Genomic DNA, 15,706 nt, shown 5'->3' with positions numbered 1-15,706 from the left:
AGCCTGGAAAGTACCCACATGGGTTTTGAAATATACTTCCTTTGAAATATACATTCTTCCCCAAATTTGCCAGTTCCATATCTGCACGAACAGCTGATTCACTCCCCTGGCTGTCACAACCTGGGCTGGCCAGAGTACAGGCAGGAACCAGGAACTCCCACATGAAGAGCAGGTGTCTGAGCCCTTGAACAGAATCTGCTGCCTTGCCAGATGCAATAGGATGGAGCTGCTTCAGAAACAGAGAAGCCATGCCTTGAACCAGCACTCTGATACAGGATGCTGGCAGGCTATGCATTACACCTTTTTATGGGTAGTGGAAATTTATTCTTTTTGCAGTTACGGTATGACAGTATTTTTCCCAACTTTCAGTACCTCTTTCAGTTTATTTTCTATAATTATAATTTAAATATTATTTTTTTTAGAAAGGCAGTTTACAGAGAAAGATTCAAAGAAAGATCTCTGTCCACTGGTCACTCCCCAAATAGCTGTATTTGCCAGAAATAAACCAATCTAAAACCAGGCACAAGAGCTTTTTCTGGATCTCCCACATGAGTGCAGGGTCTTATGGCTTCGGGCCATCCTCTATTAACTTTCCCAGGCCACAAGCACGGAGCTGGATGGAAAGTGGAGCAGCCAGGACATGATTCGGTACACTCAGCTTAGAAATGAAAAATTAGCCAGTTGAACCAACAGGCTTGCCCCTCTTATGTATTTTTTAGTTCGAAAGATTTTTTTGATATAATTATTAATTTCATTTTTTGGTGATGTTTACATTGTTAAGAAGGATGCATGCCCATGTGGACCACTGATTAGTGTAGGAAGGGTAGAGGACTAGGGGCTAATGGATGACACCATTGTTTCCAATTTTCTTTTTCTTCTTCCTGCATCTGGGGGAAGATGGAAGAAAGAGAAGGGGAGAAGCTTCACCCAGCATCCTCACTGCATCCATACCCAGGGATGTGGAATAGCCACCCGATGTCATCCCATGGTCCCTTATGTGGAGCATACTGTGAGGGTACTGCTCAACTGGTTCCAATAGTCTGAGATGATGCTGGTTTTCCTGTAGACAGGCGCGAGTGATCGGGTGGTGAATCAGCTGCTTACGGAGATGGATGGTGTGGAGGCACGCCAGCAAGTGTTTATCATGGCAGCCACCAACCGGCCGGGTAAGGAAGGACAGGGTAACAACATGGATCTCAAAACCTGTAACCTTGGGCGCATTATAAGGTTGTATTGCCTGATTTGCATAACATTGTTTTTCTGTATTGGTGCTTAGAATCTTGTTTTATGTTTAGAGAATAATCTCAAACTTATTTTTCCCCCCTTGGAACGTCAGATCATATTTACACAGAGAAGGAGAAGCAAAGATCTTCCATCTTCTGGTTCACTCCCCAAGTGGTCACAATGGCCAGAGACGAGCCATTCCAAAACCAGGAACCAGGAGCATTTGTCTAGGTCTCCCATGTGGCTTCTGGGTCCCAAGGGTTTGTGTCATCCCCACTGCTTTCCCATCCCATGAGCAAGCAACTGTAGGGAAGTAGAGTAGCTGGGATAGAGCTGGCGCCTTTTCGGGATCTCACTGTATGCAGGCCGAGGATTTAGCCATTTGGCCTGTCTTCTGCTGGCTTTCCAGCATGACTCCAGGAGGCTGTGTCCAACTGGTGCTGTGCTATGGGATCGCAGTGTTGCAGGCGGTGGTTATGCAGTGCCACAACACCAGCCCTCCTATTTATTTAATGTAAGCAGTGTTGTATTTTAGTTTAATTCAGGAGATTAGAAACTATGTCCCTTAGCGTCACCAGATTTTCCTTAAGTCTTTCCTTCAGGATACTCCTGTACATTTCCTTTCTCTGTGGGATTTTTTATCCTGATCTCTTTTTTCCCCCTTCTATTCTTTCTAGATTGTTTTTAGTTGTGTTCCCTAAAAGTTCAATTCCAAATGAAGATGACAAGGACAAGGTTTAACGGTAAAGAGGATAGCACTCTTGAGTGTCAAGAATTTCGGCCCTCCTGAATATGAGTGTTTTTGGTGTTGAAGGAGGCCTCTTGGATAGGGGAGACAAGAATCAAAGGAATAAAGGCTAGGAATTACTGCACGTTGGCCTCTGGCCAGATGATAAGGAGCTGATTGGAGTCATAGCAGTGTCTAAGTTCTGGTTGGTTAGCAGTGCCAGACTGCTTCGAGACATGTTTATGATGGTCATGTGAGCTGCAGAGCTTTCTTCACTGGGCCTGGAACCTCCTTCCATGACCTAGGATTTTCCTAAATGAAACCTTCAAACCCTCAAGGCAGTCCTACCCTCAGCAGTTTACAGATTGAAGAAGCAATAACTTCATGAGTTTTGATGATCAGAGTGTTGTAGGGTAAGCTGTACCACTCTCAGAGTTAAGCTAAGGATGTGTGGCCAAGACACTGGGGCCTGGTGGTATCTTGCACCTTTGTTTGAAGCATTAAGTTCTCAATTTCAGATGTAAAACTAGGACCTGAATGTAAAGCCTTTGGCAGTTTGGCTTCGTTGTGAATGGCAGGTAAATAAAGAACATGGTACCTGTGTTTTGTCCTTCCTATGTGCAATATGTCTTTCCTTCAACACTGGTGCCACCAAATTTTTCCTATTACTATTCCCATTGCATTGATGGTTATATAAATTTGAAAACAGATTTTCTAGATTTTTTCTAGTTGTATTTATTTTTATGTGACAGTTCCATTATATATCTTCCTCTCTGTCTCTTCTCCTCTCTGTATATCTGCCTTTCCAATAAAATAAATAGAGCATTTGTCCTTTTTTGTTTCATTTTGCTTAGCTGTGGTACCATAGCAGAAATAAGAAAAAGACGTTTCTAAAATTGTCCGTTTCTTGGTAATTTTCGCACCTGTAATCAAGATGCAGAACTGTCACTACACAGATCTCTTTGTTCTACTTTTGTGGTAGCTCTTATCTCTCCCTTCTATATTCCTAACTGAACAGAACTCTTCATCTGTTCTCGTACAGAGTATGGGCATTTAATCTAGCAGGTAGGATGTGTACATTTCCCCAAGTGCATGGATCTAACTCCCAGTGTGGACCCTGAAAGGCATCAGTGTTGGCTCTAAGTTGTATTCCCATGCATATGGGTAGCCCAGCTTGCGTGCTTGCTTGGCTCCTCACTTCTGTACACACACCCAGCCCTGACTTTTTCAGGCCTGTGGAGAGTGAACCGGCAAATGGGAGATCAGTTTCTGCCCTTCCGCCTTTCAAATAAAGAAAAAAGAATGTTTTAAAAGATGGCAAGTGAAAACAAGGAATTATATATACATATATGTTTCATTAGGGAATTGCAACAACAACAACAAAAGAAAACAGCACTCACATATCAGAATAGTTTAAGGTCCAAAATTCACCACAAAAAGCAGGAGACTCATTTATTGCTGATGGGTTTGTATGATGTCGTAGCTGTTTAGCAAGACTTTTTAGCAGGGTGGGCTTTTTTTTTTTTTTTAACATGTACTTTTACTGGAAAGGCAGATTTACAGAGAGAAAGGAGAGACAAGGATTTCTCATCCACTGGTATGCTCCCCAAACCTCTGCAGCAGCAAGAGCGGAGCCAAGAAGAACCAGGAGCGTCCCTTACCTCACCTATGCGGGAGGTACACTTTGGGACCCTGCACCAAAGTATTGGATCATCTGCTATCCCAGGCCACCAGCTGGATAGGAAATGGGGCTGCGTCAGAAGTAGAGCCACCAAGGCAAGGACCAGCATCTTTATGGGCTGCAGTGCTTAGAGGTGGGGGGGTCAGCCACTTGAACGACTGCAGGTTCCAGTCAGTCATATTTTCTAATTCACTGATAAATTCATTCAGTTGGTATATTTAGACCATATACATTTAATGTATTTTTTGTGTAGATTAGGGGTTCAGAATGTCATCTGTTTTTATTTGAAAGGCAAAGTTACAGAAGAAAGGATAGACAAAGATCCTCTGGTTCACTCCCCAAAATTGCCAAAACAGTTTAAAGCAAGAGTCTGGTGCTTCTTCAGGGTCTCCTGTGTGGGTTTAGGTGCTCTGTGCCAGGCCACAAGGAGGAAATTGGATTTGAAGCAGCCAGGGCTTGAGTTGGCAGCCACATGGGATTCTTACAGCAGAGGCTTCTTGTGGTACTAGTCGCACTGTCATTTTGTTTTGCATTAATTTTCCCATTTTCTTTTGTTTTTATTTGTTTCATATACATTAACTCTTATTCTCTCTTTTTTTTTTTTTTTTAAGATTTTATTATTGTTGGAAAGCCGGATATACAGAGAGGAGGAGAGACAGAGAGGAAGATCTTCCATCCGATGTTTCACTCCCCAAGTGAGCCGTAACGGGCCAGTACGCACCAATCCAATGCCGGGACCAGGAACCTCTTCCGGGTCTCCCATGCTATGCAGGGTCCCAAAGCTTTGGGCCATCCTTGACTGCTTTCCCAGGCCACAAACAGGGAGCTGGATGGGAAGTAGAGCTGCTGGGACCAGAACCGGCGCCCATATGGGATCCCAGGGCTTCCAAGGCGAGGACTTTAGCCACCAGGCCACTGCGCCGGGCCCAACTCTTATTCTCTTAAGCACTTTTATCATGGTGTATTAAAATCCTTGCTGAATAGTTCGAGTAACTCAGTGTTAATATCTTAATTTTTTTTTTATTATAGTTTTAAATTTTTAACTTGTCAGTGTCCTAATTTCTTTGGCTTTATTTTCTTTTTATGATTTATTTTTATTGGATAGGCAGATTTACAGAGAGAAAGAGAGACGGAGGAAAAGATTCTCCCATCTGCTGATTCGCTTCAGAAGTTTTTACAACAGTCAGAACTGAGCCAGTCAGAAGCCAGGAGTCAGGAGCTTCTTAAAGGTCTCACATACAGGTGCAGAGTCCCAAGACTTTGAGCAGACATCTAATGCTTTCTCAGGCCACAAGCGGGACAAACTGTCATCCATATGGGACTGTGGCACTTTTTAGGCAAGAATTTAGCCAGTGAGCCATAGCACCATGCCCCCTAACAACGTTGAGGTACTTCAGATCTGACACTGTGCCAACAGAGGAAAGGGTAACCTCCTTGTTGCTGCTGGGTGCAGGTACAAGTCTAGGTGCAACCAAGTTCATGACCAAGTCTGTTGACTCCCTAAGGGGGAGAAACAAGGTGCCCCATTATCACTGGATATGATGGAAACTCAACCTTACCTCTATCTGTTGTTACCTTACTATTTTAGTCACATGTTCTCCAGCGACGACACTATGTGCTGAACAGGCTTTTTCCCAGGTGTGCAGTTTTACGTCCTGATTCTCCACTCAGTCTTCGGTTAAACAAGTGCAGGGACGATGGGTTGTATTGCTGCAGTCGGGCCCTGGTAGAGGTCTGGACTTCCACATGGGTAGAGCTAGGACCACTGGTTTTTCCTTTGTGTTTGGCTAGAGTCCTGAACTTACAGTCCAAACTTGTCATGTCTTGGGGCCAACATTGTGCTGCAATAGGTTAAGCCATTGTCTTTGACACAGACATCCCATATGAAAGTGCGTTATTTCCTAGCTGTTCCATTCTCAGTCTGCTCCTTGTTATTGCATCTGGGAAAGGAACCAAAGATGGCTCAAATGCTTGGGTCCCTGTCACCCTGCTAGGAGACCCAGACAGAATTCCAGGATTCTGGCCTCAGCCTGGTCCCAGCCCTAGCTATTGTGGCTATCTGAGGAGTGAATAGTGGATAAAAGATCTCATCTCTTCTCCCACCCCCTGAAATATGTCTCTTAAAAAAGATTTGGATTGTGTGTGTGTGTGTATTATATATCTTTCGGCTGCCCCATTTTTTTTTGTTGTTGTTGTTCTTAAACCAGCACAAGCAGATTGCAGTGTTTCTTTTTTTTTTTTTTTTAGCTTTTTAAAATGATTATTATTATTTTGTGATGCAGTTCCATAGGCCCTGGGATTTCCCTTACTACCCACTCCAGATTCCCTCCCCCCCCACTGAGTTCCCCTATATTATTATTATTATTATTTTTTAAAGATTTATTTTATTTTTATTACAAAGTCAGATATACTGATAGGAGGAGAGATAGGAAGTGGAGCTGCCGGGATTAGAACCAGCAGCCATATGGGATCAAGGCGAGGACCTTAGCCACTAGGCCACGCCGCCAAGCCCCTCCCCTATATTATTACTGTAGTATAATTCTTCATACACAGTCATATGTCCATCATTGTGGGCATGGGCAATGGCAGAGTCCAGTATCCTGTTGTCAAGATCTAGTAAACAGTTTTATTGGGAGTCCATCTTTGTCTGGAAGTACAGATGCATGCTGCATTATATCCACATCTGGATATGATAGTCTCCATTATACAGTTACTGTGCATTCCCCTTAAATGAAAAGCCACAACACAAAATCAACAATAGAAATTAAAAAAAAAAATCTACAATGCCATGATGTTAAATAACATGCTACTAAATGACTAATGTGTTGCTGAAGAAATAATTAAGAACCTTCTTGAAGAAAATGATGTTTCTGTGTGATCTATGGATCATTGAAGAATTTAATCAGAGTCTTGAAGAGTTGAAGTTTAAAAAAAAAACCCACAAAATCCATGAGATATAGCTTCCACTGATCTTTGTTGGCGAGTTATGCCCCCTGGAGGCAACAAATTGATGGGTTTTATTTTTTAAATTTTTGATGGGTTTTATTTTTAGTCTACTCTACTAATCCATGATGCTTGATTGATAAGTTTAAGCTATTTACATTTGGGGTTAATATGAATGAGTGGTAATTTGGTCCTGTCATTTTAGGAATGGGTGTTCATTGGTTTAGTGCTCTGTTGTTATTTTACTGGGATGTTCTTTACATTTGCCTTTGGTTTTATTGGGTGTTATTCCTTTTCTCTTTCAAAAGAACACCTTTAAGTATCCTTTGTATGGCAGGTTTGGAAGAGGCATATTCTTTCAACTTTTCTTTACTGTGAAAAAATTTTAGTTCATTTTCAAAGACAAAGGAAAGCTTTGCTGGGTACATTATCTTCAGCCAATAATTTTTTGCTCTTAGAGTCTAGAATGTGTCACTCCATTCTCTTCTGGCCTGTGGAGTTTCTTGTGAGAAGTCTCCTGTGAATTTAATTACCATTCCTATATATGTCGATTGATTTTTTTTTTCATGTGCACATTTAAGGATCTTTTTCTTATGTTTGATTGAAAATGAGCTTGATTATCATGTGTCGTGGTGAAGATCGCTTTTGGTCAAGCCTGTTTGGAGTTCTGTGCCCCTCCTGGATGTTGTTTCCAATTCTCTTTCCAGATTAGGGAAGCTTTCTGTTATTATTTCATTCTATACACATTTAATCCTAGTTTCTCTCTCTGCACCTTTTGGGACTCCCATAATTCTTATATTTGTCCTTTTAATAGTGTCTTTCAGTTCTTAAATACTTTTTTTAATTTGACTCAGCTCTGTTTCCGGCTTATTGTTTGTTTCCTCCTGGTGACAGGAAATATCTTCTAATTCTGAGATTTTTTTTCTTCAGCTTCTTTCATTCTATTTTGGAGACTCTCCACTGTACTTTTAATTTGTTCCACTGTGTTCTTAATTTCTCATACATCAGCTTTCATTTGATTCACTTCCTGTGTAACATGTTCCTTAGATTTCTTGAACCCCTGTATTACATGCTTGAGTCTTAGGTCTGCTAACAAGCTTGTTACCTTCTCTTCACCTTCAAGGATTTTGGTTTATTTTATATGTAAATTTCAGAAGCTTTAACTGTTCTTAGTAAATAAAAGGAAGAAGTGCCTATATTCTGGTCATGGAAGCCGAAATCCCACTTAGCTTTCTAGAATTATTTTGGCTGCTCTTCAATTGAACAGGTATATAAGCAGCTGTGTTAACTTTAAGGATCTATAGAAAGAGCTTACGGAAATATCTGAGCCTATATATATATGAAACATTTGTAAATTTAATGTTGGCCAACCAGAGTGGACATTTAACCTAGTGGTCAAGGTATCTTTATTTCTCTTTGGGCTGCCTGGGTTCAGTTCCCCACTCCAGCTGCCAGGCAGTGCAGTCTGTAAAGCAGTGATGGCTTTAGGATTGCTGCATGCCAACAGATGGAGACCTGGATTGTCTTCAATGCTCAGCCCAGCCCTGATGGTTTTGGGTATTACAGAGTGAATTTCTCTGCCCCTTAAAGATGATTACTTTATTGTTTTTAGCTTTTTGCCAGCCCCTGACAAATCACCCTTTTCTTTTTTTTTTTTTTTTTTTTTTAAATATTCATTTATTCATTAATTACATTGCATTACATGACACAATTTCATTGTTGTTGACAATCTTTACATAGTTAACTATAGTTGAAGGAAAATCAAGAAAGAGAAGGAAAAAAAAAAAAAAAAAAAAAAGGTTCAGGGGGATAGGGAGGTGGGCAATGCTATTATGTCCATATTGTTTCCATCATGTATCTGAGGTAAAAGGGGATATTGAGGGAGAAGCCCCATCCGGTTTCCCGCCCACCCCAAGTCCCGTATGTGGGGCATGCTCTGAGATATGTGCTCAAGTGGAGTTAATAGTTCTCCAGTTATGAGTCACTGCCAGTTTCGCTCGATGAGGTGGTCCACTGATTGATATGGTCCATCATGAAGTCTCCATTTGTCCCATATTTCGCTGCCAACATGTAGCTGAGATGAATGATTGTCCTATTCTGTCTTCTGTCTTTTCTTGGTTAGAATTCTGAGTCCAGCAGTTCAAGTGGGGAGATCTCCAAAGATACTTTGAGGTATTCCCAGACCAGATTCTTGTATGTTCTAGCAAGCACAGGGCCCGGCACAGTCCATCACCCTGATCAGCTGGTGGTTGCAATTGCTGTGTTGGTTCTGTTTTCAGTCCCGAGTTGCACTGGAACCAATGGGTGTTGCAGTCCAGTCTGGTTCGGCCCTTACATCAACCAGTGGGAGCTGCAGCCTAGTCGGGGCGACCCACAATAACCCCCACTAAGCCTGCCCCCTACCCTGGTTTGCCAATTTGTGTAGCAGAAGACCAGTCTGTCCCCCATCCCATTTGGCTCTGGTACTTGTCAATGGGTATTAAAGCTTAGTTCTATCTAATCGACTCAACCATCCAGCCCTCACAGATATTGTTGAGTGCCTCTGTCTAGCCACCCCAGCCCCCGTCCTAGTTTTCATGCCCTCCCACGGGAATAGTGACCCAAGAAGGGGGAACCCACTTTTTCCCTCCCAGGTCTCTCTGTCCCGGTTTATGCACTCTTTGGGTGGTCCTGTGATTTGACTCGACAGAATTAGTCCCCAGTGCCAGCTTCTGCCAGCTGATGCTGTGGCCCTGATCTTGTCCACATGCAGCGCACAGGTGTTGTAGCCTTGCTTAGTCGTGTCTGTCTCTATCCCAGCCAACACTCTCCAGTGGGATTGGTTGTCCAGCGAGGGGACCAGCCCCTTAACCCCCCCGCCAGCTCTGCCCCTCCCTTCCTGGATCTCACGTGTGCTGGATGGGTGCTGCATTCATATCCAGTACAGGCAACCACGCCCTGGCGTTCCAGAATGTGTACTGGTTTTGTCGCAACCAAACCCGGCCCATTCCACACTCTGTTCTGGTGATCGGATTTGCCAGAGGATGACATGAACTGATTCAGCCTGGCCTGCTCCTGACCCATGCCGAATGCATGCCAGTGGGAAACTTTCCATGGCCTATTCTGGGCTGTTTCCAATCATGCTTCTCGCGCTTACCTGCAGGGACTGTGTCCTGCCAGAGGAGTTGCCCAGGCTCCTCCATCAGAACCCCTCCCAATGCCAGATTTTGCGCTTGCCAGGGGGTTCTTGAGCCAACCCTACTCAGTTCACCTCCTGTCCTAGCAGGAACAGTGGCTTTTCCTGGCTGGCTTTCACCCCATTCTGACTCTTGTTGTTGGGTGTTTCAGCCCAGCCATGGCTCGTCCATACCCACATACAGCTCACACATGGCTCAGAAGGGGATTGAGACCCAGCCTAGTCAGTCCCACATCTACCCTGTTTCTCCATAACACCAGATGGTGCTGGGATCTGAACCGGCCTGGTGCATCCAATCCCAGCCCACACTAGTGCCTCGGGTGACTGCAACTGTTTCCTAGATAGAACGCAGCCCCCAGTCCAGCACATACACCCCTTGGTGGGAACCTCATCCCAGCTGTGGCATCCCAGATTGGGACCGTTCCTAGCTGTAAATCACGCACCTGCACGTGGTTGCTCCGAGGACCATTAGGTGCCAGCCTGCTACACAAGCCGGAGCTTATCTTTTACTTGATAGGTGTTCAAAGCTCAGCATTATTAAGGGATTGGAAGTTCTTCAAAGGAAGAGTTACTGGCATTGGGAATCTTTAGGATTGACTCAGATCCCAGAAACAGTGGGGTCACTCTAGAGCTATCTCAGCAGCGATTCAGATGTCCAATACCCCAGAGCTCCCCGGCCGGGCGGCCAGCAGGCTCAGCCTGGCACCAAATGGCGCACTGGCATGTCCGGGCCCAGCCCGCCATGAGCCATGGGCACATGGCGGACTGGGTTCGGGATCCGAGCTAGACGTCCTCTCCCGCAGCCCTCGGCTCGCCTCTGGCAGCCGGAGGTTAAATCCTGCAGGCCCGAGGTTGCGCCCCTCCCCAATCCCGTTCACCCACCACCCAATGAGGGTGTTGGGTGGGTCCCGGACATGCCCAGTCACGGAGGCCTCCCCCCTCGGCGTACTCACCCCAGAAGGAAGCAGGCCGCACCCAGGCATGTCCGGGCCCAGCCCGCCATGAGCCATGGGCACATGGCGGACTGGGTTCGGGATCCGAGCTAGACGTCCTCTCCCGCAGCCCTCGGCTCGCCTCTCCAAATCACCCTTTTCTTAAATTATGGATGTGGTCAGGAAACCAGAGTAGTGTTAGGAATAATTGTCCCCACTCCTAGATTCTGTAACGCATGGATTGGCCAGTGTACAACCCTAACAGGGTTCACTGGGGACTTAATGTTTGAGTCCATGGAAAAGCACGAGTAAAGAAATTTTGCTGACTGGCTCATGGAGAGGAGCTGAACAGGTGACTTTATTGGATTAGGTAGCAGGACAGTTCTCCCCAGCACATCATACTTTAGTCTGCACCTTGTCCAGGCCTGGCTTCTCTGTCGCAGCATGCAGTGTAACACTGCTTGGTGTTTTGCATATGAGTTACTCAAAGTGGTGGTGTTGCTCTCTCTTGCCACCCCAGGAAGGTCACATATCAGTGAGCCTGTGCTATTTTGTGCCTGTGTACCGTTTGGGGATGTCCCTAACACACGGTCGGATTTTTTTTGCAGTTGGAGATGGGTCTGTGTTGGGCTAGGAGTGACTGGATGTAGTGAGTCTTTCTTCCCTCTTGTCCCCATTCATATAGCTGTCACCAGGAGAGATCATTCTTTTCTGTTGTTTATTGCCTATTGTTTTGTTTATTTCAAATTCAGAATTATATTGGATGCAATACTTTCTTAATGTATTAAGTACATCTGACTTCGTAATAAACTAAATAAATCTTTTTAAGATTTATTTATTTTTACTACAAAGATATACAGAGAGGAGGGGAGACAGAGAGGAAGATCTTCCATCCGTTGATTCACTCCCCAAGTGACTGCAACGGCTGGTACTGCACCGATCTGAAGCCTGGAACCAGGAACCTCTTCCGGGTCTCCCACACGGGTGCAGGGTCCCAAGGCTTTGGGCCGTCCTTCACTGCTTTCCCAGGCCACAAGCAGAGAGCTGGATGGGAAGTGGAGCTGCTGGGATTAGAGGCAGTGCCCATATTGGATCCCAGCAAGTTCAAGGCAGCGACTTTAGCCGCTAGGACATCGTGCCAGGCCCTGAAACCTGTTTCTTTCTTTCTTTTTTTTTTTTTAAGGTTTATTTGCTTTTATTACAAAGTCAGATACACAGCGAGGAGGAGAGACAGAGAGGAAGATCTTCCGTCCGATGTTTTCACTCCCCAAGTGAGCCGCAATGGCCGGTGCTGTGTCGATCCGAAGCCAGGAACCTGGAACTTCATCTGGGTCTCCCACATGGGTGCAGGGTCCCAGTGCTCTGGGTCGTCCTTGACTACTTTCCAGGCCACGAGCAGGGAGCTGGATGGGAAGTGGAGCTGCCAGAATTAGAACCGGCGCCCATATGGATCCTGGTGCGTTCAAGGCGAGGACTTTAGCTACTAGGCCACGCCGCCGGGCCTGACAACCTGTTTCTTTAGAGCACCTACTAGAAGCTAGGCAGTCTCTTAAAGGCTTACACAGTGAAGCCTCACCTGAGAAAAATCTATATAAACATGCATTTTGCAAAAGCCTAGGGTAAGTATAGTTATATCCTTTGCCCTCAAGATACACAGATGGTACATGGTGACACCAAGATTTGAATCTCAGTTTGTCAGATTGCAAATAATCATAATTATCCTAGGAATACTTGGATTCCAGCCCATACAGTAAGCGCTTCCCAGGTTAAGTCATCTAATCTTGCAATAAAACTGATGTATGTTTCTAATTACTTTGCACCAGATACATGAAGTTGTCATTAGCAAGTAGCAGAATGTCCTTTTTATGCCAGGTACCTGTTGGGTCATATTTGGTGAAGGCACTGACTGGTTGGACTGCTGGAGTTCCCCACCATCCCATATGAGAGAGCTTCGGGCAGAGTTCCCAGCTCTGTTTCCAGCCTACCTCCTGGCTGTAGTACCTCATACACTTGGGAGAGCTGGATTGACTCCCAAAAAACTGTTTCAAACCTGGCCAGCACCTGACTGTTGGACATTTTAGCAGTGAACTTGCAAGTGAAAGATCTCTATATCCACTCAACTCTCTGCCATTCAAATAGAATGATAAACAGATAAATGGGAAAAAAAATCACCTTATTAGAAATAACAACACGAATGCTTGTAATAAAAGGGAGACTCACTCCTACTTCCTCCTGTGCCGAGAGGGAACAGCTTTAAACTTCCTGAGCTGTTTTTTCTGTGTAGTTTTCTCTGAATCTCCACAGAATGGGTTTATTGTGGTGTTTCACTGATTTTAGGGACTGTCTGTTAACTTCTTTGGTGATAAATGTGGCCGACTTGGTGATCTCACACTCCGCATTTTCCCCGCCTCACTATCACATGACATGCTATAGAACTTTTGGTTAAATCATTGGTACGTGTTTACATTACTCTGGCAGTAGCTGTTTTGTTCAGCAGAGCCAAGCATGGTACTGGTTGAGTTTCATTTCTTGTATTTTCTTTTCATTCCTATGTTCCATAAGTATCATCTTTCTTAATTTGTTTGCTTTGTTCTTCCTCACATGTGTTTAGTAACTGCCAATGTTTATTGCCATGACGTGTCTGCCATTTGGCCATGTGCTTGGGGGAACTTTCCATCCAACTTCAGTTGAGACTGGTGGTTTCCTATTTTTATTTGTTTTCCTTCTATTTTTCTAACTAACCTCCATTGACTCACTCCCTCATTTTACTAGAATTCATTTTTTGTATTTTTTTAAAAATATTTATTTATTTATATTGTGAAGTCAGATATACAGAGAGGAGGAGAGACAGAGAGGAAGATCTTCTGTCTGATGATTCACTCCCCAAGCGGCCAGTGCTGTGCCGATCTGAAGCCAGGAGCCAGGAACTTCTTTCTGTGTCCCCCACACGGATGCAGGGTCCCAAGCCTTTGTGCCATCCTCGACTCCTTTCTGGGCCACATGCAGGGAGCTGGATGGGAAATGGAGCTGCCAGGATTAGAACTGGTGTCCATATGGGACCTCAGCGCGTTCAAGGCGAGTACTTTAGCCACTAGGCCACGGTGCTGGGCCCATTTTTGTGTAATTTTTTTATTCTATGTTATTTATGCTTATATTTTTGATAATTTTATTTTTAATGTTGCTTTCATGCTTTAGAGTGATGTATGCACATGTGGCCTCTGATTAGGGTGGGGAAAGTCCAGGAAGGTGAGTTGGATACATTTCACTCTTTGTGGTGTTGTTCCACATGTGTGAAGCAGAGGAGGGGAGAGGGCTGCTTCTTGCTGTCAAACTACATTAGTGCCCACTGATGGGGTATGGCCCTTTGATGATGCGTTCGACACCCCAGTGTGGGGAAGAGTATTTTGAGAGTTTTACTTGAATGGTTTTGTTGATGACTCTTGAGACATCAGTTTCTTTGTTAGATGCTTGAGAAAATCTTTCCAAGGTCTACTGGTTGACAGAGTTTCCCTTAGGGCATCCACAGACCAGGAACATGCTGCAACCCTTTGCCAGCAAAACTGGGGATTTCTAGCAGGGAAGTTCTCTACCAGGCTGACTGCCAGCCTGGTTTCTCGCATTTGCCATCGAGTGCTGCTGCCCTGTTTTCCTTGGTGGGCCCCCAGTCCTGGCACTCAGCTATAGGAACTATGGCCTATGCTGACTGACCTGTGGCCTTGTGGCTCTCATGTGACCTGGAGGGTACCACATCCTAACCTTGCCTTTCCCATACTCATTCTGGCTCTCACAAACACCAGTGAGTACTGGAGCCCAGCTCTAGTCCAGCCCACTCCCAGACCCAGCCCATAGCCATGCTAATGGCTATTGCAGCCTTGGCCAGCCTGGTCCACCCACATCCCCAGCTCTTGTACTCAGCAGTGTGACCTCCAGCCCAGCAGGGAAGTCCCCAGTGTTCCCCTCCCAGCCCCTGGTTTTGGCTGCTGCTGGTGGATGCTTTGCCCCAGCCTGGCATGGCCCACCCACAGTCTACCCTCCTTGGCTGATGTTGATTTCAGCCAAGCTGGGCGGAGACCACCTCCTGGCCTGGGCCACCACAACCCCAGCTCTTGTGCTCCCCAGCAAGAGCTGTGGACTAGTAAGGAAGTTCCCCAAGTTCCCCTATCAGCTAGAGTTCTTTGTTTGGCTTTTCTCAGGAAGGTCATGTAGGAGGTGGATTTTTTTAAGTGTTTTTTTTTCCCCGTTGTGTGTTTTGCATGTGAGTAGTTCTTAAATCTGTTAGTCTTTTAAAAAAATTTTATTTAATAGGTTTATTTGTTTTTATTGGAAAGGTAGATTTACAGAGAAAGGTCCTCCCATCTGTTTTTCCATTCCTCGATTGGCTGTAACAGCTAGAGCTGAGCTTGTCAGGGTTCCAAGGCTTTGGACACTCCTCAGCTGCTTTCTCAGGCCACAAGCAAGGCTCTGGACAGGAAGTGAAGCAACTGGGACACAAACTGGTGCCCATATGCTATTCTGGTATATGCAAGGCAAGGATTTGGACACTGAGTCATCATCCTGGGCCCTACGTTAGTCATTTCTCTCCTGATTTTTGAGCTGTTTGCTTTTAGAAAGAAAAAGATTCTCTGCTGTTGCTACTATACCTTGTTCTGCAGAGCTGTACCAGCACTCTAACATGCGGTGTGCCCTAGTCCACACCCTGTTCTACGGATAACCCTTCCTTGTGGTCAGCCGGAAGAAGTGCAGGTCTTTGTGCAGACTGCATCTGTCTCATTTCCTTCTTAAATATCAACTCCTGTGAAGCCTGTTCTCAGGCAGGGAACTGACTGTTTCTGCTTAATTCATTGTTTCATTGTTCAAAAAAAAAATGGGAGAGCGGATTTCTCCTAGTCAGCCTACGGAGATCGCAGAGCCACAATAGCCACTCCGAGGTGTACTCCAAGGTGTCTGTTTCATACCAGTGCAGTGCAGTATCCAGTATAACTTAAAGCAGTCTATCCCCTACTCGGCTGAAAAAACAAAGCAAG

General features: G+C 44.9%; 1 protein-coding gene across 1 annotated transcript in view; it reads left to right on the top strand.

Annotated features, from left to right (window-relative positions):
* The window catches only part of NVL (nuclear VCP like), a 70,429-nt gene that overhangs the window by 43,407 nt on the left and 11,316 nt on the right, over positions 1 to 15,706 (top strand). The window contains exon 18 of the mRNA XM_058669225.1: positions 1,067 to 1,166. Within this exon, the coding sequence (XP_058525208.1) occupies positions 1,067 to 1,166 (100 nt within the window). The remainder of the gene's footprint in view (positions 1 to 1,066; positions 1,167 to 15,706) is intronic.

This window comes from Ochotona princeps, chromosome 10 (genome assembly GCF_030435755.1).
Source record: "Ochotona princeps isolate mOchPri1 chromosome 10, mOchPri1.hap1, whole genome shotgun sequence".
Taxonomy (NCBI): domain Eukaryota; kingdom Metazoa; phylum Chordata; class Mammalia; order Lagomorpha; family Ochotonidae; genus Ochotona; species Ochotona princeps.
Note: the sequence above shows the minus strand (reverse complement) of the source record. Positions and strands in the feature narration are given on the sequence as shown.